The sequence below is a fragment of the Callithrix jacchus genome, chromosome 16 (assembly GCF_049354715.1).
Source record: "Callithrix jacchus isolate 240 chromosome 16, calJac240_pri, whole genome shotgun sequence".
Classification (NCBI taxonomy): domain Eukaryota; kingdom Metazoa; phylum Chordata; class Mammalia; order Primates; family Cebidae; genus Callithrix; species Callithrix jacchus.
Window position 1 is genome coordinate 16845758 of NC_133517.1, and position 24017 is coordinate 16869774.

The 24017-nt window shown below is 40.7% G+C and overlaps 1 protein-coding gene across 11 annotated transcripts in view; it reads left to right on the forward strand.

Moving 5' to 3' along the window:
• The window catches only part of CHD7 (chromodomain helicase DNA binding protein 7), a 180291-nt gene that overhangs the window by 53252 nt on the left and 103022 nt on the right, over positions 1–24017 (forward strand). For 9 of the 11 annotated variants that reach the window (XM_017965361.4, XM_054246608.2, XM_054246606.2 and 6 more), the window contains exon 1: positions 7517–9357. The exons of the other annotated variants lie outside the window; for them this stretch is intronic. In XM_017965361.4, the coding sequence (XP_017820850.1) occupies positions 7693–9357 (1665 nt within the window). In that variant the 5' untranslated portion in view covers positions 7517–7692. Of the gene's footprint in view, positions 1–7516; positions 9358–24017 lie in introns of those variants that run through there. 11 annotated transcript variants of the gene reach the window in all.

Genomic DNA, 24017 nt, shown 5'->3' on the forward strand with positions numbered 1-24017 from the left:
CTTAGTGTCTGCAATGGGGCAGCAGGTCAACTGTGTCCAGGTTAGGGTCAAGGTGCTGGCCACCTCAGTTGGCTTAGCCTTTAGGAGTTAGCTTCAAAGAGTGGTAATTGAAATTTGAATCACAGGGTGTAAAGGCCATTCTCTATAGGACACAAATTTCCATGATCCTTGTTCTTTTGTGGCATAACTTATGTGTGGGGTAATATACTCCTTTGCCCACTTAGGAAAAAACCAGTGCTGTGGGCATGCACTTCATTTAATCTGTTAACCAAGTGCTATTTCATTAGCTGTCTTGAAAGGAAATATATTAGCCTCAATACTGCATGTAGGAACAAACGGACAACTTTTTGTTTTATCATAAAGGCGACTCAATATCCAGATTCTTCAAAGTTATGTAGAAATAACTGAAAGATTTCTGCAAGAAACCTGTGAAATAGCATGTTATGTAACACAGCATTAGATATTAATGTTAACTGCATTTTTTTTGACTTGCACAAATGATTGGCAAACAGATGGGCATATCTTTAAAAGTAAACCATCTTTAGATATCCACTCCTTGTAAACTGTTACAGATTAAATTTGTCATTAAGGGCTATTCATAATTCTTTGAATGAAGTCAGTATTGTGTCTTTGTCAGACACAAATGTCAAGACTCCTTTTTTTAAGTGACATATCTTTGTATTGCATTTTAATTCTTTGCAACATGTGTCACTTGTTGTTGATCCATTATATTAACTGAGTGGCCAGTGTGTGCTATCCTGTAGGAGGAGCTCGGAGTCTCAGAGCAGGACTTCCCAAACTTCACATGCACGGGAATCACCTGGGGCCATTGTTAATAAAAGGCAGATTCTAGTGCAGGAGGTCTAGGGTGAGCCTGGGACTCTGTGTTTTTTACCAGTTTCCAGGAGTGCCAGGCATGCTCTCAGGACTCCACTTCCCATAGCAAAGCTCCAGTCTCCAGAAAGAGAGGGAGGTGAACACATAAAAACAGTACTGTGCTTGGCACTTTGGTAGCTTCTGCTCATGTTGGTGTTGTGATAGTGTCAGCGAGGGCTTTGAAATCAGCCTGAAGAGGGAGGGCTGAATGCAGGAAGCTTCCGGAGATGGGTGATAATAAAGGAACTAAGATGAAAAAGAGGCCAGGCTGTACAGTGAGGGGAAAATGAGTCCAGAGAAGAGAACATGGTTTTGAAGGCGAGGAAAGTGTGAAATAGCTGATGGATGGTTGGTAAACTTACAGTAGTTTGATACACCTAATGGGGGTGTTGGTGAGTGCTTCAGGGGACAGGGGGAAGGGAGTTGGAGTTGAGAATGGAGAGGTCGATAAGGATTTGATTATTAGTGCCTTTAAGCATGCTGGAGCATTTGGACTAGAACCTGAAAGCTATGGGAGATCCTTTTAAGGATTTTAATCAGGGAGAGATGTGATGCAATCTGTGTTTTATAAGATAATTCATTTAGTAGTGTAAAAGTGTTGAGACCAGAACTTTTTTTTTAAATGAATGGTGACCGGAAGGCTGTAGGCTTATTTCCCATTGTTTGACTAGGTTGAAGAGATAGACAGAAATGATGTTACTGCCATAGGGAATGCTAATATAAGGCATAGCGTTGCTCTATATGATGTCAATAGTTTTCCTTATTAAAAATATGTCTCTTCCATTAATATCAGCAAAGTGAGAGGTAAGGTAGTAATATGACCGTATTACTTTTCATGGTTTTATTTTTAATATGATACTTGGGGAAAAACAGACCTTAGAAGGACTTCACATACTTCTTTTTTTTCTTTCTAAACCTTTTTCTGAATTTTGTATAGTTGAGAATTATTCCTAACATACTGAAAATTATTTATGAAGAAATAGGAATATATGTTGGGAGATAATATAGAAAGGAGACATAGGTTGTAAGTATAGTTAACATAAAATATGATAAATGGAAAGAATACCATATATTTCATCCTAAAGGGTAGATACGGACCTTAAAAAGAATACTAATCTCTGAAGAGGAGAAAATATTTTTTTATGAAAGAGGATTGCTGCCATTTAATATGGCATTTATTTAAACATGTTACCTCTAAGAAGAAATACATAGGAGTGCTATCCATAGAATTTTCTGCAGTGATGGAAATGTTCATTTATAGGCACTGTCTAGTAGGCAGCCACCAACCACATGTGGCTTTTGAGCACTTGATATGTGGCTTGTGCAACTAAGGAACTGAATTTTAAGTTTTATTTAGTTTAAGTAATTTAAATAGCAACCTGTGGCTGGTGGCTGGTGGCTGGTGGCTGCTGGCTTGCACAGCACAGTCATAGAGTATTGGCAATACCCTAGCATACTGATGAGGAAGAAAATGTGGTCTTGGTCCCCTTGGCCAACCCAGGGGTTTCAGAAAGGGCATCATTTGGCCCATGAAGCAGATATGGAAAATACTTTGTGGTGAACTGATATGCTGGTGTTGGTGACCCGGGGGAGACTTCCTGATTCTATATCCAGGTTCTTGTCAGTTGTATAGATGACTCCTCCTCCAGCAAACATTGGCCCTGTTAGACGTTACCAAGTGGCTATCGGGGGCGGGGTTGTGGGTGGAGCAGGTGGAGGAGATTGCTGGTAACAGGCTTCAGGATCTAGCTGAAGGACTTTCACTTTGAGTGGAGCTCAGCAGTGTGAGCCCTTTATCTTCTGTGTGCCCACCTATCAGTGTGTGGATTCTTTGCCCCTCTTGATAAGTTTTGCAGCCTTCATGATTGAGAGGCATCTCCATGGGTTATGGTGAGGGTGGTGATGTGCTGTTTTTTTCAGCTGCAAGATGCTCCCTTGGAAATTCTGATTCATGCTCCACCCCCATCCCCAGAATCATTACCACAGCTGTGTTCTATACCTCATGCTCTTTGGAGGTAGAGGAGAGAAATTTAAATAGAACAACTCAAAATCAAGCCATAAACAGCAAAATTGTTTTTGGCATTCTAATAGGCAAATATCCTGTGATTTCACTCTTGCCCACATTTTGGCTGTTTATGAAAAACGTTCCCCTTGGATGATGTTTTACTTACATAATTGGACAAAAACTGGTTGAGCTATAAGAGATACTTCGCATATGAAAGGTGTTATATATTCACCTATCTCCTTGCTAGGTTTCTAGTCCACACCTCTAACACAAAACACCTGTTCTGAGTCACTACCAAATTAAAACTCAGCTATGCAAATGCCATTCTGCTTTGAGAGGAGTGAAGTAAATAATTGCTGATGTTGTTTTCGAAGGTCGGAAAATCACTATATATAAAACAAATTTATTAAGTAAAAATTTAAATAAAATGTTATAGCACATTTTATATATACATATTTTTGCAAAATATTAATTTTTTTGGTGACATTTCTTATATCTTGGTATCTTGCACACCCATTACTTTTATCGCTGATTTTCTCTGTGCTTGGATCTGCTCATTTTTCATTTGGCTATTTCCCAGTAAGATTTACCAGTAGCTCCAATTTGGTGTTGATATATGCTTGTTTCCTAAAAGTTATATATAGGATAATTTAAAAACATTTTTGGAAAGGAAATTCTCTTCTATTTGGTGATGGAAGCAGTTATTTTAGTGATTCTCTGAATAAAACAGACTTAATGTAGGCCTTTAATATTTTGTCCTCACTAGTAAGCTGCCATTTCATTCATTCATTTCTTTCATCTTTGGGAACTGTCACTGAGATGTTTAGTAGAAGGTTTACTCCTCTCAGTCTATAAAAGGATTTTTTTAATCTGTTAAATGAAGAGGGATTTGGATTAGAAGGTTTTCAGAGTGCTTGCTAACTCTAAAATGTTTGTAATTGGTTTCACAGTGCCCTTCTCATTGATGATCCTGTTAGTTGGGTGGTCTCGTTGTGACCCCTCCTCACTCCCAAACACAGGCGTCATCTGAACTGTCCTTCAGTTCACATCTCAGAAAATGCTTGGCAATAGGGTACTGAGTCGAAACTTGAATTACTGTGTCTCCTTTGTGTGGATCTGTACTGCTTGCGAAATATTCTCACATCTGGTTAGACTGTTCCTCATCAGAAATTACCGAGGAGTATTTTGTGAAGTGGTAACCTGTATTCTTAATAACATAAGCCCCGAATCTTAGTTCTTATATAAGAGATTCGTCATTTACAGATACATGTGAGCTCCATGAGGACAAGAGGGACTTTCGTTTTATTCAGTGATCTCTCTCCAGCTCTTAGACCAGTGCCTGAATTACAGTAGGTGCTTAGTAAATACGTTTTGAATGAATGATTGTGATTTGAGAGTTAATTTTTACATAAAGCCAAATCAAACATAAATGCAACTCAAATGTTTATTACCCAGGTGATAATTATGAGACTTTAAAAAATGTCATTGCTAATTTGTTATTCCCATTTCTTCTTTTTAAATATTTTATGCTGTCCAATATGGAAGCCATGAGCCCCATATGTCCATTTTTTTTCACTTGAAATGTAACTGATAGGAATTGAGATGTACTGTAAGTGTAAATTACATACTGGGTTTCAAACAATACCAAAATATGTAAGCTAGGTCATTCATTTTTTTTTAATACTGATTACCTCTTGAAATGACAGTATTATGCATTTATTGGGTTAAATAGAAATTGGTAAAATGAATTTCACTCTTTTGGTCTGCTTTTAAAATGTAGCTACTAGAAAATTAAAAATTACACGTACTGGCTGTCATTTGTGGCCCATTGAACAGTGTTGATCTAGACTCAGAATATCTCGATATTGAGTGTAGACATGGGAGAAGCTTTCAAAATGGAGTCTTGAATGAATATCCTTTATAGAAACACAAAATTGCAGCTGCAACTTGGGAAAGTGGGCATTCAGATGGTCTTGATCAAATTTAAAAAAGGACCAAAACAAATTAATTAGATTAGCTCAAATCAGAAATATGAAATGCAGCTACCAGATGGATTCCTGGCATAGCTGCCAGCTGGGTCTTGAGGTCAGAAAAGGGGCAGGAAGGCCTTGGTGGCTGTCCCAGTGAGCGGTCACTAATGACAGACTACAAAGCCAGTTTTTTAACTTCGCTGCCTGGACTTCACCTGAGCGTGGCTATAGTTGTGGTGAGCAACGTGCTTAGTTGATGCTCTATAACGCTGGTGTTTTTCGTGCCTCTGGGAGATGGACACTTAGTAGAAGGGTGTGGGGAACAGGAAGGAAGAGGAACACAGCCGAGGGTCAGTGTGGTTACTCTCAGGGAGGGCTTTCTGGTTTTTCCCTACCCATGTCCCTCTTCGGAATCTTAAGCTGATAAAAAGTAAGCACCAACTTCATCGCTGCTTCTCCACGTTTGATGTGGCTCTGCCTCTGGTCTCAGTGGGCTTGCAAGAGAAGGTCACCAGTGGGCTAAGCCATCCACTCACTCTAGGCTCACTTTTACTTGGAGCTGGCCCGGAGTCTCATCCAATCAGCAGCATTTCTTCCCATACCAGCGGACCCTGGAGGATGAAGCTGCTCCTTCCAAGACACATATGTAGACGTTACTTTCCTTAAACTAATTTGAAAGGTTATTTTGGTAAGTGGTTGGTCTCTATGGCTGGTTTAAGTTATTACTAAGTCCAATCCAGTATCTGTTTCTTTGAAAGTTATACTGAACCTTAATAAATGATGACTGTTTAGCCTTCCTAGGAGTATATTTAATTTATGAATATTTGTTGCAACTGGCACTGGAGATGCCTACCTCTCTTTATTGTGGATTTTAAAATAGTTGCATAGTAAAGGAGCATGTTTTCAGTAAAGTGGCTTTCATGCTCACCTTATTTTCACCCATCTGACCTCTGTATTTGGAGAAAGTAGATCAGAAAATTCATGGCAGTTAGCGGCGGAGTGAGGAGACCTTTGACTTTAGCTGACAGCTGTCACCTGAAAACTACAGACCCCGAGACCCTCTCAGGTGTTATGTCTGTAGTTCTGACAGTGAACAGGAATGTTGTTTACATTTTCTGTAAGCAAAATTCTCCTCTTGTTAGGAATGTGTTAGAATAGGGCAGGCAGAAACGGAGTTTATACGTGTCTTACTGGTAAGTTCTCCAGAGTGTTGGTTAGCCCATTGTTCATTCCCATGCTCTTATGGAAGCATGTCAATAGAATTTATGACTGAGACTGTTTATAGCATCACTTTGGAAATTCTTCAACAAGATACGTTTTTTTCAAGTGGGCTAGTATCACACAATGCTTAATATACTTATAAGAGAGAAAAAAATGAGTTAAATTCCAAAGATGTTTAAGATTTCAGGCATTTTTTTCTATATGAATTAGTTCTTTATTAGGCTGTTGATTTAATTAGCGCTCAACAAAACCACTTTCCTGTTTAGACTGTCAAAGCATTCTTTAAACTAGTTATTTTAATCCGACACAGGATCTGTTAGGAAGAGTTTGAATAAAATGCAGCATGTTACACAGCATACGCTGTGCACTGGAAGCACGTAGCGTGCGAACGTAAGTGCCTGCCCACTTGTCTCCCTACCTGCTTAGGTCCCGCCTTGTCCCAAAAGGGCTTAAGGCAGTGGTAAGGAGAGCATATTTTGAACTTTATTCTGTTAAAATAATGTTCAGTTTTGGAGAAAATTGGGTTTCTGGTTATGAGAATAGTCATTGTCTACAAAGTATGCACACAGCTAGTTTTCTCTGAGTGGTCACATGGGCTCCTGGTCCACCAGAGCCCAGCGTGCCTGTGGGAGAATAATGAGCCTGGTGATTGGCCTGCCCTGTGTCAGTGCAGACTGGAACCATCACAGGCCCAGAGCCATGAGTGAAATTGGCCCTCTTGGAGAATGAAAGCTTTTCTTTTAGTCTCTTTCTGAATCTTGTATATTTCTGCCATTAAGCATAATGAAATTATGAATCGATTATGCTGTTCTGAAGGTTGCTTTTCAACATCATTATGAACACTTTCTTGTTAGAGGCCTCTGTTGCAGTTGCATAGTTGTATGTGGACTGTAAATATCTAATTTGTATGAAATGACCGATTTTGGTATTTGTATAATCCTCTAGTCAGTTTAACTAAGTTGAGCTTTTCACAGCCCTCGGTGCTGCTGCTGCTCATCTGATTACACCACTCAGGGGAATAAGGTTAAGGGCGGGCTGTTGGTAACCAGAGCATTTCCAGGGCTTTAGTTCAGCAGATGAGCTGCTTGGCTATATTCATACATCTGCTTGCCTGCTGTGGCAGCTGCTGCTGCTTCATGTTGTGTTCTTTTGTTCTGTTTCATCCAAGAACGGAACGCTAGGAAGTGTAGTGAATGGATTAATTTAAGGTTAAGGTTAGTGTTTTGCTTGCTTTCTGAGTAACCGATCATAATAATGCTTCTGGTAGAAGCTAATGAATTTCTCTTAAAGTGAACTAAATTTATAAAATACAGCTCAGTGAGGTAGCTAGATTAATATTGTTGATGGAGACCAAATTCAGATATACAAAATACTGGCAGTTTTTATCATCAGATCCTAATTCTGTGTTTTCTTCCTTCTTCTCCCCCACCCCTGACTCCCTTCTAGGACCTACATCCAGACTTTGCCTGACACTGCAGGGTCCAAGAGAGTTAAAGAAATATGGAATGACATGAAGAAGATTAGTTAAGGATTATAGGCTTTGAGGGCAGACACCTCAGTGAAGTGAAGCACAGGCAAGCTCCTGAGCTGTGGTTTGGAGGAGCCGTGTGTTGGAAGAAGATGGCAGATCCAGGAATGATGAGTCTTTTTGGCGAGGATGGGAATATTTTCAGTGAAGGCCTTGAAGGTCTTGGAGAATGTGGTTACCCGGAAAATCCAGTAAATCCTATGGGTCAGCAAATGCCGATAGACCAAGGCTTTGCCTCTTTACAGCCATCCCTTCATCATCCTTCCACTAATCAAAATCAAACAAAGCTGACACATTTTGATCACTATAATCAGTACGAACAACAAAAGATGCATCTGATGGATCAGCCGAGCAGAATGATAAGCAACGCCCCCGGGAACGGACTCGCGTCTCCGCACTCGCAGTATCACACCCCTCCCGTTCCTCAGGTGCCCCATGGTGGCAGTGGTGGCGGTCAGATGGGCGTCTACCCTGGCATGCAGAATGAGAGGCATGGGCAATCCTTTGTGGACAGCAGCTCCATGTGGGGGCCCCGGGCTGTTCAGGTACCAGACCAGATACGAGCCCCCTACCAGCAGCAGCAGGCACAGCCGCAGCCACCACAGCCGGCTCCATCGGGGCCCCCTGCACAGGGCCACCCTCAGCACATGCAGCAGATGGGCAGCTATATGGCACGTGGGGATTTTTCCATGCAGCAGCATGGTCAGCCCCAGCAGAGGATAAGCCAGTTTTCCCAAGGCCAGGAGGGCCTCAATCAGGGAAATCCTTTTATTGCCACCTCAGGACCTGGCCACTTGTCCCACGTGCCCCAGCAGAGTCCCAGCATGGCACCTTCCTTGCGTCACTCGGTGCAACAGTTCCATCACCACCCCCCTACTGCTCTCCATGGAGAATCCGTTGCCCACAGTCCCAGATTCTCCCCGAATCCTCCTCAACAAGGGGCTGTTAGGCCACAAACCCTTAACTTTAGTTCTCGGAGCCAGACAGTCCCCTCTCCTACTATAAACAACTCAGGGCAGTATTCTCGATATCCTTACAGTAACCTAAATCAGGGATTAGTTAACAATACAGGGATGAATCAAAATTTAGGCCTTACAAATAATACTCCAATGAATCAGTCCGTACCAAGATACCCCAATGCTGTAGGATTCCCATCAAACAGTGGTCAAGGACTAATGCACCAGCAGCCCATCCACCCCAGTGGCTCACTTAACCAAATGAACACACAAACTATGCATCCTTCACAGCCTCAGGGAACTTATGCCTCTCCACCTCCCATGTCACCCATGAAAGCAATGAGTAATCCAGCAGGTACTCCTCCTCCACAAGTCAGGCCGGGAAGTGCTGGGATACCAATGGAAGTTGGCAGTTATCCAAATATGCCCCATCCTCAGCCATCTCACCAGCCCCCTGGTGCCATGGGAATCGGACAGAGGAATATGGGCCCCAGAAACATGCAGCAGTCTCGTCCATTTATGGGCATGTCCTCGGCACCAAGGGAGTTGACTGGGCACATGAGACCAAATGGTTGTCCTGGTGTTGGCCTTGGAGACCCACAAGCAATCCAGGAACGACTGATACCTGGCCAACAGCACCCTGGTCAGCAGCCGTCTTTCCAGCAGTTGCCAACCTGTTCTCCGCTGCAGCCCCACCCGGGCTTGCACCACCAGTCTTCACCCCCACACCCTCATCACCAGCCTTGGGCACAGCTCCACCCATCACCCCAGAACACCCCGCAGAAAGTGCCTGTGCATCAGGTAAGGGGACACAGAGCCTGCCTCTGTATTGCAATGTGAAATTCAGCATGGCTAACTTGTCTAATTGAATTTTTCTTTAAACTTTATGAAAAGCTTTTTTATTATAAGTGCCTTAATTTTTATCTTGTTATTGGCTTATGCATTTTTTTTTATTCAGGCAAGAATTCTTGAATCTCCTTATTCTCAGTGATTGTGCTAGATGTTAAGGATGTGTAGATAACTAAGACTGAGTCCCTGCCAACGAGGAGCTGGGTGGCTGCTAGCAAGAAAATGGACAGAGGTCTTAGAATGCTCATGAGACAAATGCTTTTGTTTCCTTCTCTGAATTCTTCTTTATTCTTTCTCTGTGTGTGTGTGTTTTAAAAATACATGGACACTTGGTTTCTAGCAAAGATTTATATGTGTGTGGTAGTCTCTTCCATCCTTCCTTTTATATTGTGATGTTTTTCTTGGGAAGCTGCAAAATATGTATACTTTTATGATACTGATTTTACCAACTGTTGAATTTGATAGTATGAGTTTGAATTGCAAATTGTAGAAAATCACAGTAAATGATGATTCACAGAAGATGTTCGGTCTCTAAGAGATTTGGGCACCCAGCTACTCAAGTAGGGAGTCTTCCTTTTTTGTAAGCTGACATTTTTGTTATCATTCAGATCTTATAAAATAACAGATTTAAGTTTTAAATTATCATAGGCACAAAGACATTTTTCCATTTTAAATTTTGGTATTTATTCCCTAGGTCTATGGAAGATAAATTAATGTCCCTGTATACAGATTATTCTTAGTGCTATTTAAAAGTACATACTGATTACTCGAATTGCAGCTCTGTTTTTGTGGTACACTGTAGCCGATATTAGAGCTAAAAGGCGTAGTGCTTGTTTTGATGGACTTATAATCAGTTTTGGGGAAATAAGACCTGCATGTGAAAATACAGAAGAGTGAAAGACCAGGCATGATTATGTGACAAGTGTTCAGAGAGAGGAAATACCTTTAGGTGAGGATGCTTGGAATTTGGCAAGGCCTTACTTGGGGGGGTGGACCCAGGTCAGCAGTTCAGATTGGGGGATGGTTTGCTAAACAACTGCTCAGGAAGTCAAGTTTGCTGCAGGGAGTAGGTTAGAAAGTATCAGTCAGTGCCAGATTGTTGTGATCTTGGATTCCTTTTTAAGGAATTTGGACTTAAATGGGGAGGGAGCCAGTGATATTGATTAGACAGTTCATAGGACAGGTGGAGAAGCATACAGAAGATGAAGTGTGAACCTGTCGTCTAGGCCTTTGAGGACAGTTTGGTCCAGAAGGGTCAAACTGGGAGCAGAAGGGACTGAAGCAGTGTTGAAAGTAAAAGGGTTTGGTCAGGAAACGGAGCTACTCAAGGCATCTCAGAGGATTTTTTTTTTTCTTAGTGGGAAAATTTGTCTTCTGCACTTTTTATCAGTTCATTCAAAAAATATTTATTTTATGCCAGGCATGGTAGCTCATGCCTGTAATCCCAGCACTCTGGGAGACTGAGGTGGGCAGATCGCCTGGAGTCAGGAATTCAGGGCCAACCTGGCCAATGTGGTGAAACACCATCTCTACTAAAAAATACAGAAAATTAGCTGGGTATGGTGTTGCATGCCTGTAGTTCCAGCTACTTGGAAGGCTGAGGCAGGAGAGTTGCTTGAACTCAAGAGGTAGATATTGCAGTGAGCCGAGATCATGCTGCTGTACTCTAGCCTGGGCAACAAAGTGAGGGGAAAAAAAAAATAAAGGAAAGAAGAAAACACCAATTGTTTTAAAAAAAATTTTTAGATTCGGGGAGGCATTTAGTACAAAGGCTCTGAAGCTTCATCCTCAGCTGGGCTTGGGGAGTAGAGGTCAGGAAGACTCCTGGGACCACAGGACAAATAGTGGCTTCTGGGAAGCTGCCCTCAGCTGGTGGGGAGGGCAGCTTCCCTGAAGCCCTTGGTGATCCTCATGTAACCACCCTTGGTGATTCTCATATAACCTCAGGGCAAAACACCCCTCTTCAGAGTGAACCAAAAGTACTGTCCCTGAGGCCAGCAGACTTGGGTGGCTTTCAGGACAGAAATGAATGCGACTTGGTTTTTAGGAATTATTATTTTCTTATTCCCTGGAAAGTTACTAAGCGAGGAGTTTTTTTTAGAGCAGTGGTTTCTCAGACTTCTCATTCCAGCATCCTCTCTGCCAGGGGGCGAGCAGAGCTTGGAGACCTCCTGTGCTTATATTCTGATCCCTGGATGAGAATTGCTTTCCTGCATTGTAAGAGTACAGATACCTCAATGGGCATTTCAGAGGACATGTGCGAGACTGTGGCATTTGAATCTGTGAGCGGTGGAGGCTCCACTCATGCTGTGTCCTGTGCTGGACTCCGGGAGAGCCCACATGCATTCCCTTCTTCTTTGAGTGTGTCATTATAGGCAAACCCAGGACATTTACAGGGACGTCAACTAGGACATTTGAGGTATTTTCATTCTGAGTGCAATTAGGTTTTCCATTTTGCTCATTGATTATTTGTTTTCTTATTTCTGTATAACTTTGTATCCTCTTCAGATTTTAACACTCAGTTTTGAATATAAGGTTAGGGAGGTATTAAGTCTTAGGCACAGAACATAGATTTTAAAGTTAGAAAGGGATGTGAACTCCTAGCTCTATTGCTTGTTAACCTGGTAATCTTAGGCAAGGGATTTAACTTCTCTTTACTTCAAGTTTTTCATTAGTTAAGCAGGAAAAATAGCACCAGCACAAAGGGTATTAGATTAAGTGGGGGTAACATATACCAAGTGTCTAGTATAATGTCCACTCCATGGTATATATGTTAATTCTCCTCTAGTTTTAGTTTCTGATCTCTCGAAGTACAAACCTTGCTACATAATTACGTCATTTCACATATAGATACAATGTAAAATTAACTTTGTTTTTAAGGATAGGTAAAATATCATATAATACAGCCTTAGTTATGAAATTGTGCAAATATTATCCCTCTTTTAGCCTGTATTGCCACATGTGAGGAGGATAATAGTATGAGTAATTCAAAATACTATCCCATACCTTTAAAATCTCTCTCTTGAATGATTGGCATTCTACCCTAGCAAATTTTTTTTTTTTTTTTTTTTTTTTTTTTTGTGATGGAGTTTCGCTCTTGTTACCCAGGCTGGAGTGCAATGGCGCGATCTCGGCTCACCGCAACCTCCGCCTCCTGGGTTCAGGCAGTTCTCCTGCCTCAGCCTCCTGAGTAGCTGGGACTACAGGCACACGCCACCATGCCCAGCTAATTTTTTGTATTTTTAATAGCGTCGGGCTTCACCATGTTGACCAGGATGGTCTCGATCTCTTGACCTCGTGATCTACCTGCCTCGGCCTCCCAAAGTGCTGGGATTACAGGCTTGAGCCACCGCGCCCGGCCAGCAAATATTTTTATCCAATTATGTTTTGCTTTAGAGCTATTAAAATTATTTTCCATTTTATATATGATTGAGTAGTGGCTCAGTACTATGCTGGATGTCACAGGAACCTACCAGATTAGGTTGAAATGTCCATTTTACTTGATGCCTGAATTATCATATTCAGATAGAATTATTGACTCTTCTTGAGTTTTTCGCTTTTTAAAGATAGAAATTATGCTTTTTATGCATTTCTTGGCTTCTGAATGGAACACATTTAAGTATCTTTAAAGATAAGTTTAACTTTATATTGAAAAATCAACAAAGAAAAATATTAGAACAAAAAGGCCACAGATGATCAGATCAAAATGTGAAAAATTATACATTTTTGTGTATGGACATTTCTTTAATGGAAGCACTAGACTTCTGATTATTTGATAAGATTTACAGGGAAGGAAAAACCCTAGCTTATATTTATTTTCAATAGCTAATTAGAACAGTCTTTCTCAAACCTATTCATCTCAGACCTCTATACATTCTTAAAAATTATTGGGAACTCCAAAGAGCGTGTGTTAGTTATGTGAGTTATGCGTATTGATATTTACTGTCTCAGAAAGTTTTAATTATTATTATTATTTATTTATGTATTTATTTATTTTTGAGATGGAGTCTTACTCTGTCACCCAGGCTAGAGGGCAATGGCTTGGTCTTGGCTCACTGCAACCTCCACCTTCCAAGTTCAAGCAATTCTCTGACTCAGCCTCCCTAGTAGTTGGGATTACAGGCACCCGCCACCACACCCGGCTAAGTTTTTGTATTTTTAATAGAGATGGGGTTTCACCATGTTGGCCAGGCTGGTCTTGAACTCCTGACCTCAGAGGAATCCACTGGCCTTGGCCTCCCAAAGTGCTGGGATTACAGGCCTGAACCACTGTGCCTGGCTAAAATTTGATGAAAGTTTAAAAGGTTGATTTGTTAATTTTTTAAAAAAATAATAAACCATCATGTGTTAACATACATAATACTTTTTAAATGAAAGATTAACTTTTGCCAAGACAAAAAATTAGTGGCATTGTTTTATATTTTATCAAATATTGATTCTAACATCTGCTTCTGAATGTAGTCTGTGCTAGTCATAAGCCTCCAAAAAAGTTTACTGTTCATTTGGAGAAAATGAGAATGCAAGCGCAAATAACATGTCAGGATCATGTGGAAATAGTTCTGATCTCACAGAACCTGAAGAAACCCTGGCCCACAATTTTAGAACCACTGGTATGAAGGGAAGAGTGGAGGCTTTGAATCTGAGCGTTTGAATAGAAGCACCACCGCTTACTAACCCCCTGACGGTGGGCAGGTTACTTAATGTCAGGCCATCATTTCATTATCTCTGAAGTGAGGGTTCGTATACCTTCCTGGTTAGAGGCTCAGTGAGATGAGTAGTAATGTCTCTTAAGTGCTTAACAGTGGGGACTCAAAAATGATACATCTAGCAAGTGTTCAGAATTGCCTGTTGCAAAGTTTTAAGAAGAATCTTACATATTTCAATGTCAAACACTGTCATTGCTGTTTGACTTTATTTCTTTGGTTTTAGTGAACACTTATCAAATATTGAGGCTTCCTATGTGCTTTTCTTTGAGGGAGAGCGAACAATCTTGCTGTGTGAGCTGGAAGAAACAGGCAAGGATATGCCATGAAAAGCACACTGTAGAGATCAGCTCTGGGTGATCCACTCTTAAAGTGGGTGAGGTGGGGGTCTGGGAGGGCTTTCTTAGGGGAGTGCTGTCTTTGCTGAGATGTGAAGGATCAGTCTAAGTTGAGAGAAGGATAGATAAAGGAGGAGAGAAAAGAGTTTAAGATTTGGGCAACAGTGAGTGCAAGATCGGAAAGGCTTGAGTGCCCCTAGTATCGCTGGAATGTAGGTCTGGGGCTCAGTGGACAGACAGCTGCACGGTCCTGGGCCTGTGTTACTAGAGGACACTAGGAGGTGTTTTCAGCATGGACACAGCACCATGAGGCTCTGCAGCACCCAGGTGTATGAAGAGAGTAGAGAGTGGGTGGACCTGGAAATGGAAGGTTTATCTGTGCACTGTGAACATAGATGAGAACAATCTAGAAGGAAAGCACAGAGCAACAGTTTGTTCATTTGAAGAGCTTGTCTAAAGGAAGACTGGTTAAGTGGATTGTCCTTCAGGTTACAGGCAGATCCCTGAGTTTCTGGGTAGAATTTACATTGCACAGTCCATAGACATGTCCCAGATCATGGATTATGCTCTTAAATGCAGAGTTCTGGTGGAATTTTTAGGATCTGCAACAGTGTCCTTAAAATAAGTTTATTTTGGATACATTTGTGATTTTTTCATTAATTTGGTCCTGAAATATAGTTATCATAAAACAGAAGTAGACAAAAATTTTAAAGGCCACTAAGATTGAGGTGATAGGTGATAGTTGACCATTTCCTCATTTTCCCTTGAGCTTAAAAAAAAAAAGAAAGACCTGGAAGAAATCAGTGGTACATTTTTTTTTCTTCCCGATTCTCTATCTTAAAAAAAAAAATAGACTTTCTGGGGAAACCTTTTATTGGTAAATCTCAAGTAGCATCAGTCTTACACTGAGATTCTTTAATTTCACCCAGTAAATAAAGAATTACAAGGCCAGTTGCCTGTAATCCCAGCACTTTGGGAGGCCGTGGCAGACAGATCAGGAGGTCAGGAGTTCAAGACCAGCCTGGCCAACAGAGTGAAACCTTGTCTCTACTAAAAACATAAAAATTAGCTAGACGTGGTGGCGCATGCCTGTAGTCCCAGCTACTTGGGGGGCTGAGGCGGGCGAATTGCCTGAACCTGGGAGGAGGAGGTTGTGGTGAGCCAAGATTATGGCACTGCACTCCAGTCTGGGCAACAGAGCAAGACTCCATCTCAAAAGAAAAAAAAAAGAATAAGAATTACACACATGGGCAGAGTAATTGGCAACTACTAAGTAAACTTATGGAAAAAGGTGGCTATGTATGGTAAGGATTATGTATGCAGGTTGTAATCAGAAATAGACAAAAATACCTTTTTAATGGAGTGCAGATACATCTTGTCAATACTACCTTCCTCACTTGTAAAGATGTCTGGGGAAGATGGGAAAACAAATATCTCTAAAGAAAAATTGGCTTTCACCTAAGTGGTAGTCAGGGGCTTTTGCAAATGTACCCACCTTCAGAAAACAGGCACCCAGGTTGGACCTCATTGGAGCAGGTTGCCCCCTTGGGTGTTCACAAAGAGAAGGCAAAAGAAATCACTGCTCTCCCACCTGCTGTGGCCCACTGCTAGTTCTTCATGACACCTTTAGTTAAAGCAATCATCCAGCTTTCACTGGTCTCTCTTTTTCTGGGTCTCTCTTTCCTGCTCTCAACAGCCTGTTGTTTTCTCATGAAGATTCTTAAAGTATTCCCTCTGACTACCGCAATTTGTGTATCCTACAGCTTATTGAGTAACCTCTGTGCGTTTTTCCTCAACATCCAACAAGCTGGCTTATTCTAGAGGTCAGAATTATACCAAGAGTAGAGTTAAAGCACAGGGAAAATTCTACTCCATCTGTCCTCTCACCCCATAGTCTGAAAGCATGAATGGCTATGTGATAGCCTTGCCCCTTAGATGGCTTTTATTTTGTAAAAGAGTATTTTATGTGACATCAAAAATATTGTAGGCGATAATAATTTAGTCTGTTAGTTTACCTTTGAAGCCTGGATATTAGGCCTCTGCTGGGTGTCCCAAGTGGCCAATTGATTTTCTTAAAAGAATTCACTTTTGATGCTGCATTTTCATCTTGGTATCTTAGGTTCCTTCATGAAAGGCAGTGCCACATGAAAGAAATACTTATTTAGTGCCTGTTATGTGCCAAGCACTGTGTTAAGGAGAGATTGTTGGTATGATGGAAGGCAGGGAGGAGACAACGGCCTGCACTGAGATGGAAAGGGAATTTTGTTGCTTAAATGTAATATTCTGGCTGTCCTTTTTCTGTGTGCTTACTGTGTAAGCTTACACAAAGAAAGGACAGCCAGAATATTGTGTTTGTAGCTTATGGGAGCTACAAATACCACCCATTTATGTTGGTGTAGGTTTTTCTGGTAACCACATTTTACCATTAAACTGGTAAAACTAATTTTAGTAATATATTTAATTAAACCAACATATTCAAGACATTATTTCAACATGTAAAATCAGTATAAAAAATTGCTTGTGAGATATTTTACACGAGAATTTTAAACCTGATGTATATTTTAGACAGATTAAGTGATTTTCTTAAAAGAAACTTTCACTCAGTTGCTCAGTGACCACACATGGCTGGGGGCTGCATATTGAACAGCACGGGCTACACTCTTTCCTCATCAATTGTTGCAAATTCTTGTTGAAAACAAGTCAGAGTGTAAATAAATGTAAAATTGTTAGTCTAATTATGACGGTTATTTTTTAAGACAGGTGTTACCCACCTTTGCTGTAAGATTAAGGAAGTAGTGGTGGTTTTTTAAGGTATGAATAAATGCAGTACTAGGGACTGTGCCTTTGCTAGGGATGTTAGTATCAGTTCTTGACAAGATACATTATTTAAGTTTGATTTCATTTGTTTGAGTTTCAAAGAAGGCTACCTAAATGGTGTTTATCCTGTAGGAAGAAATAGTGTGTTTCTCTGAAAGGTGGATTACAGACATCCTCAAGATTTTAGTTTTGAGTGGTGTTTGGATACTTATGGTAGTTAATTCCTCACCTCGATCCCCCAGCTTTTTGCCTCTCTGTCTCTAATAGAATTGCTTGTTTCTTCATGAAATTGATTCTCCAGGATAAGGGAGAAAGCCTTCATTTTTACTATTATGCATGCTCCCCCCTCCCCATTTCTTTCACTTTTTTCTTCTGTGCTGCTTTTTTCTTCCCTGCTTTGTTACTCTCAGGAAGGCAGTCTCTCGCACAGTAGAGCAATAGTTGGCTGAGGAAGGAAAATTGGGAAGTGGGTTAAGGGGACAGTTAGGGGAAAGCATTGTGAGAACTAATCTGGAGAATTTACCCAGCCTTGACATCTTAATGTTATTTTCCATTCTCCGTAGTTACAGCTGTAAATCTATAGATAATCCCTAAGTAGCCATGCAGAGATGGCCCTGGTATTTCCTTTGTTGCCGAATGCAGCTCTTTTATCAGTGAAGAAAGTCAGTAGCAAACTTGTACTTGTCCTTTTGCCTTGTAGAACTTTAGTAGTTCATGGTGTGTCACCAGGAGTGAGGTTTTATTTTGTTTTGTTTTTTCTTCACTTAGTGTAAAAAATGGAGGAGAACCTTCTAGGGTTAGGACATGACACTAGGAGTAGTGGTGATGGAGAACTTAAAGGAAGTTGGCAAAATGTCAAGAAATTGACAGTGTTGAGTTTAAAAAAGTCAACATAGGTGCAGGACTACTCACATCATCTTGCATGTTTTTTCCCCTGAACAATTTCCAGAACAATGGGAGTGATGGCCAGGGAAGTCTGCAAGGCATTTGCTTACCTCATGTTTTAAAGATTGGATCAAAAACATGCCTTTTTGATGGTCTTTAGTATTAATAAAGACTAATATTTCTGATATTCTTTAAAAAGTATCTGTCCTGTTTTCCTCTACTGCCTTCTGTGTTTAATTCTAAATCATTCTGTACCGTAGACTTCAGGAGTTCTAGACGTTAACAGTACCGCTGTTAACTGTGTAACTTGGCTCAGTGTGTGAAAACAAAAAAACAATTGTTTTAGGGTGTTAGCAAGCATTATTCTTCAGAGTCTTTTTGTTTTGGCCATGGGTATAAAGAATTGGAGAATATCGAGGAGGTGCAAGCAGTGATGCTGGGAAGCTGTGTGGAGGGTTTCTCCAAGGGCAAGTAAGTGTTCTAGCTTAACTTGTGCCTTTCCTATCTAATCGCTTTATAGGCTGGCTGAAACAGGTTTGCAATATTAGCATAGGAATTCCACTTTAACCCATTTGGTGGGCTAAGAAGTGTTCTGGCCTGTTGCCAGCGGCTGCTTAGTTTAGGGGGTTGGGAGGTTTCAGGGTGCATATTCTTTCTGAACAGGCAAGGAAGTTTAGCTCATTCTTTTTCTGAAATCTTTTTTTTTTTTTTTTAAGTTATGAATCCAAATGTGCTCTTTCATGAAAGGGGAACATACAGATTTAAAATTCTTACTGAATATAGAAATACTTGAAATTAGAGTTTAATTTTTTTTTTTTTTTTTGAGACGGAGTTTAGCTCTTGTTACCCAGGTTGGAGTGCAATGGCGCGATCTCAGCTCACCGCAACCTCCGCCTACTGGGTTCAGGCAATTCTCCTGCCTGTGAGCCTCCTGAGTAGCTGGGATTACAGGCACGTGCCATCATGCCCAGCTAATTTTTTGTATTTTTAGTAGAGACTGGGTTTCACCATGTTGACCAGGATGGTCTCGATCTCTTGACCTTGTGATTCGCCCGCCTCGGCCTCCCAAAATGCTGGGATTACAGGCGTGAGCCACCGTGCCCGGCCTAGAGTTTAATTTTTAGATCATGTTTCTTGATGGACTCTTGTAACCTGAACATTCTCTTTAATTAAAAAACAGTAATAGAAAACTGTGGGATTTTTGCAAGTTGTGATGTGTTTGTTTTCACTGTCATTTTAAAAAACATGTCTAGCATGAGGAGATACCAAGTTTAACCACTTTGGAGCCCGCTTGAAATAAACTGTGGGAAACTAACTTGGAGAATTTACCTTGATCTTGACATCTTAATGCTACTCTCCATTCTCTGTAGTTGCAGCTGTAAATCTGTAGCTCTAAGTAGCCACATGGAGAAATGGAACTGGGGCAATAAATAAGTAGAATATGCTGACTTTGCTTTAAATTGGCCCACTACTAACTTAACTCCATTTTTGGCTGTTCAGATATGTCAAAGGCATTTCCATGAATGAGAGCTATTGAAATACGTGAAGACATACCTTGGATTAAAGGAGATAAGTCAAGAGTTTTTTAGGGAAAGTGTTTGATTTAAGTAAGATGCTAAGTAGTATTTCATTTTTGTCAGCGATTTCTCTGAATGTTTTTTTCTGTTCACTTTAAATATATTTGTCCAGACAGTGGGACATGTCAAGGGGGTAGTCATCTTGGAATAAGGCACTGTGGGAACACCTGTGCTCAGTGTCCTACCTAACCTGACCTCTGAGGCAACAGTGTGTCTCTCTTACTTGAAAACAATGGTAGAAGACCTAGATCAAAGAAGGAAATAATTCAGTCTAATTTTGGAAAATATCTTGCCTTAGATCTGAGCTTAAGGCTTGCAGTTTTAGTTTTTGCAAGGAAGTTCAAAACCAATATCCACAGGCAAATAAGGGGTCTCTGAGCCAGGATATTATTGATGAAGAAAACAGTAAAACAACAACAGGAAGACACTAGCCATTCGTAGAATAAAAATGAGCCCAATAAGATCAGGTCTTGTTTTGAAATGGAATCTTGCTCTGTCGCCCAGGCTGGAGTGCAGTGGTGTGGTCTTGGCTCATTGCAAACTCCGTCTCCTGGGCTCAAGTGATCCTCCCACCTCAGCCTCCAGAGTAGCTGGGACTATAGACACCCACCACCACACCAGGCCAACCTGACCTCTGATGCAATTTTTGTATTTATAGTAGAGATGGGGTTTCACCATGTTGGTCAGACTGGTCTTGAACTCCTGACCTCAGGTCATCCGCCTACCTCAGCCTCCCAAAGTGCTGGAATTACAGGTGTGAGCCACCACGCCTAGCCCCAAATCATGAGATCAGTTTTAATAAGCTCCCCACATCGAAGAGCCATGTTAGATGCTAGAGCATTGTGTCATACTCAATATAAATTTAATCCCAAAGTACGTAAATGCAAAGAGACGAGCTCCAGTTTCCTTCTTTCATTTAATGTTTTCTCTGCCATTTTGTTATCCTCTCACCCCTCCACTATTCTGTGTAGGGGTCACACACTAGGTGGAGCTGCAAGGACTCTGCCCCTCACTGCGAACACAGGTTGCTGGGCAGGCAGGAGCACAGAGTTGTGAAGACCACAGGCTCCACATACACTGAGAACTCCATTTGAATGTTGTGCTTCCATTTTTCTCTTAAGTCATCTTAAATACATACTTAACTTTCCCTAAACCTCAGTTTCCCAATACAGTAATTGTACCGATTGCACAGAATCATTATGAGAATTAAATGAGATAATGGCTGTGAACTTTTTAGCATAGCATGTGGCATGTGGTACATGCCCGATAAATGTTTTTATTCTAACTACTGTTGCAGTGGTTGTCAAAATGAGCTTTTGGAATTCTTTCTTTTTTCACTTTCTACTCTTTCAGTTTGAAATAGAAAGATTTTCCCTTATTTTGGAAAATAAGATATAATCTATCAATGCCTTAAAAATCAGTCATTAGAGTCTCCCTAAGGCAGACAAAAATTCATCATGTTTTTCTGGGGGGTGAGCAAAAATTGCCATCACACTACTGTAGATCTTTTCAGTTGAATCTCTAGAAAATATTACTGTATATAAAATACCACCTGCTTTCTAAGTGTCTAATTTCTTTTTAACTTCAACCAAGGTGAAAAGCATCACTTAGTTTTCAGAAACTTCAAATGCAAGTTAAGTTGACATCCTGTTTCATATTGCTAGGGATGGTCGCTGGCATTCCCTCTAGCATGCAAGAGGTTCACCCACTGACCTGTAATGTATATAGGTCTATACAGAGAGAGTTCAGTAGTACTAAGTCTTTGTTAAATATAAATTTAAACTTAAACAGATGCGTTAAATCCAATGATCCACTTCACCCCCTGGTTACTAGCACCTTCCTGTGTCTTCATGGTGTGCCTTCCAAAACCCCGAGATGATATTATACACTTTAGTGAATGGCTTCCTCTTGAGTGGCACTGAAGGCCCAGTTGTGAACACAGTTGATTTATGAAGGCTATCACACTCAGGGTCTTTATAATGCTTCTTTATCCTAATCTTTTTTTTTCCTTAAAAAGTAACTTCATATGTTTTAAAGAGAGGGAGACACACAAGAAAATTAAAAGGATGGTTGCAGTGTAATTTAGTAGCTAAATTAAAAAAAAAATAGCCAAGAAGGCAGTTCACATATTTTCAAATAGGTAAGGAAGGTTTACATTTTTGGAGACAGTTTTATCCATAAAAAAACATTTATCGGCAATGCTGTAACACCATTGCCATTTTTTAAGAATTTGCTGTTTAGAACGAGAAGAGACTTGTGTAAGAATTGAACTTGGAACCAGGTTTTCTCTTCAAGAAAGAGTGGGTATGTCGTTGTTCAGGTTTAAATATAGGGAGAAGACCTTTTGTTTATTGTCTTCAAACTTTGTAAACTACAGTTTTTAAATATTTTTAACAATATTTGTATATATTTTTAAATAAAAATATTGGTAAAAATGATATTGAAAAAAGTAAACAGAAAACCTATTTATCTAATGCCCATCAGTTGTATTATGTTTACTAAATATTGTGTATAATGTTTACATGTATTTTACTGAATTGTAATCTATATGCAATCTGTGTATAAAATGAAATGTTCCCTGAATTTTATACTATAGAGTAATTGCAATCCAGGCTGTCATTTATATTCAGTAAACTCAAGGTTTAAGAAAAGAAGAGCCTTTTAAATATACCTGTGTACTGCAATTTGTCAGAAAGTATCTAGTATTTTCCAAGCTATTTTTTAAAGAAGATTTGCCGTGTACCTTGATATCATGCTAATAATGAATGTTTGCAGAAAATGTGTAACCTAGTACTGTCAGTGAACTTTCTGTCATGATGAAAATGTTCTATATTTGCTCTGGGTTCAATATGGTAGCCACTAGCCACAAGACATACATTCTATAGGTGCTCATCAAATGTGGTATGCTAGGACAGAGGAGAGGGAGCGAAGAGGGATCTTGCAGGGTGGGGAGAGAATGGCATTCAGAGGCCTCCTGCTGGAGGAGCTGTCTTCAGGGCTGAGCTATTCCTGATGGCTGGAAGCTAGCCAGGACCAAGGGTCATGTGACAGCAGCGCAGAGGCCCCTGGGGAGGGAGGTGGGAGAAGATGGGACTGCAGAGGTGAGGCCAGTAAGGAAACGGGGAGTCTTGTTCTACAGGAGTCAAGGGGCAGGAAGTAAGATGAGTTAAGTTTTAGAGTTTGAGATTTAGTTGGGACATTGGACTTTGTGAATGTGGAGCTTCGTAGAGAGTTTATGATCTTGAGGCCTGGGACTAGTAGCAGAAGCTCTTTAAACCCAGCACAGACCCTCCTGGTCTGTCCCTTCCCCTCCTGAGCTGAGCCCGCCACTCACTTGGACATCCTGTCACTGCTCCTATCCTTTGTCTGGCTTGAGGGCCGTCTTCTTGGGCTTCAGTGGTAGATAGATAATCACCTCCCACCCCACCAGTCAGTGGGCTGACGTCAGAGAGGAAAAGAGAAGCATATGTGGGTCTGAATTCACAAACGTGCCTTAACTTTCATCTGAAGTGACTGAAGTATTTCACCGTTCATGAACCGTTAAGGTTTTAAAAGTTTACTTAAAAATTATGTGCAAATGAAATCATAAGCCATTTTGGATTAAAAAGAAGTAAGATTGAGCTAGTTCAACCACTACTGGAAAATGGCTGTACCTTTTTATTTTTCTTATCAAATTCTGAGAACTTTTTCTGGGTCTCTTTCTAGGAGTGCTTTTGTTTGGCAGTGCCTCTGTGGGAATAAGATGAGGGATTAATTAGTTCATGGTAGAAAGGGAGTATTTGTTGCTGACATGTTGACTCTTACTTAGGATATTCAAAGATGAAGTAAGAAGCTCATTCATCTGTTCAGCCATTCATTTATTCATTCATTCACTCATTCACCGGTCAACATTGTTGTGCATTTACAATATGCTGGCTGCTATGTGAGGACCTGAAGGTATAGAAATAAGGTGTTCTTTCCTTTAAAAATCCCGGTTACCATGCAGTGATCTAACTGCAACAGAGAGATAAATGCAGACTTGTAAAGGAGAAGAGATGCAGGGCCAGGAAGGAAGGTGAAGCTGGAGCCAGGTGAGAGGGGTGATGAAGGAGAAACTTACACAGACATACCACAGAACATGTTGCTTTCAGCGAACAGCAAATGTTGCAACATTGCCTTGGACCAGTCTTCAAAATGTGCCTTCATTTATGTGTGCATTTGTTGGTTCTACAAAAGGTTCAAGGCACTGTCTTGAGCACTCTGGAGGTGCAGCTGCTTTAAGGTGTAAGTGTACGAGGCAGCATGAGTGCCCT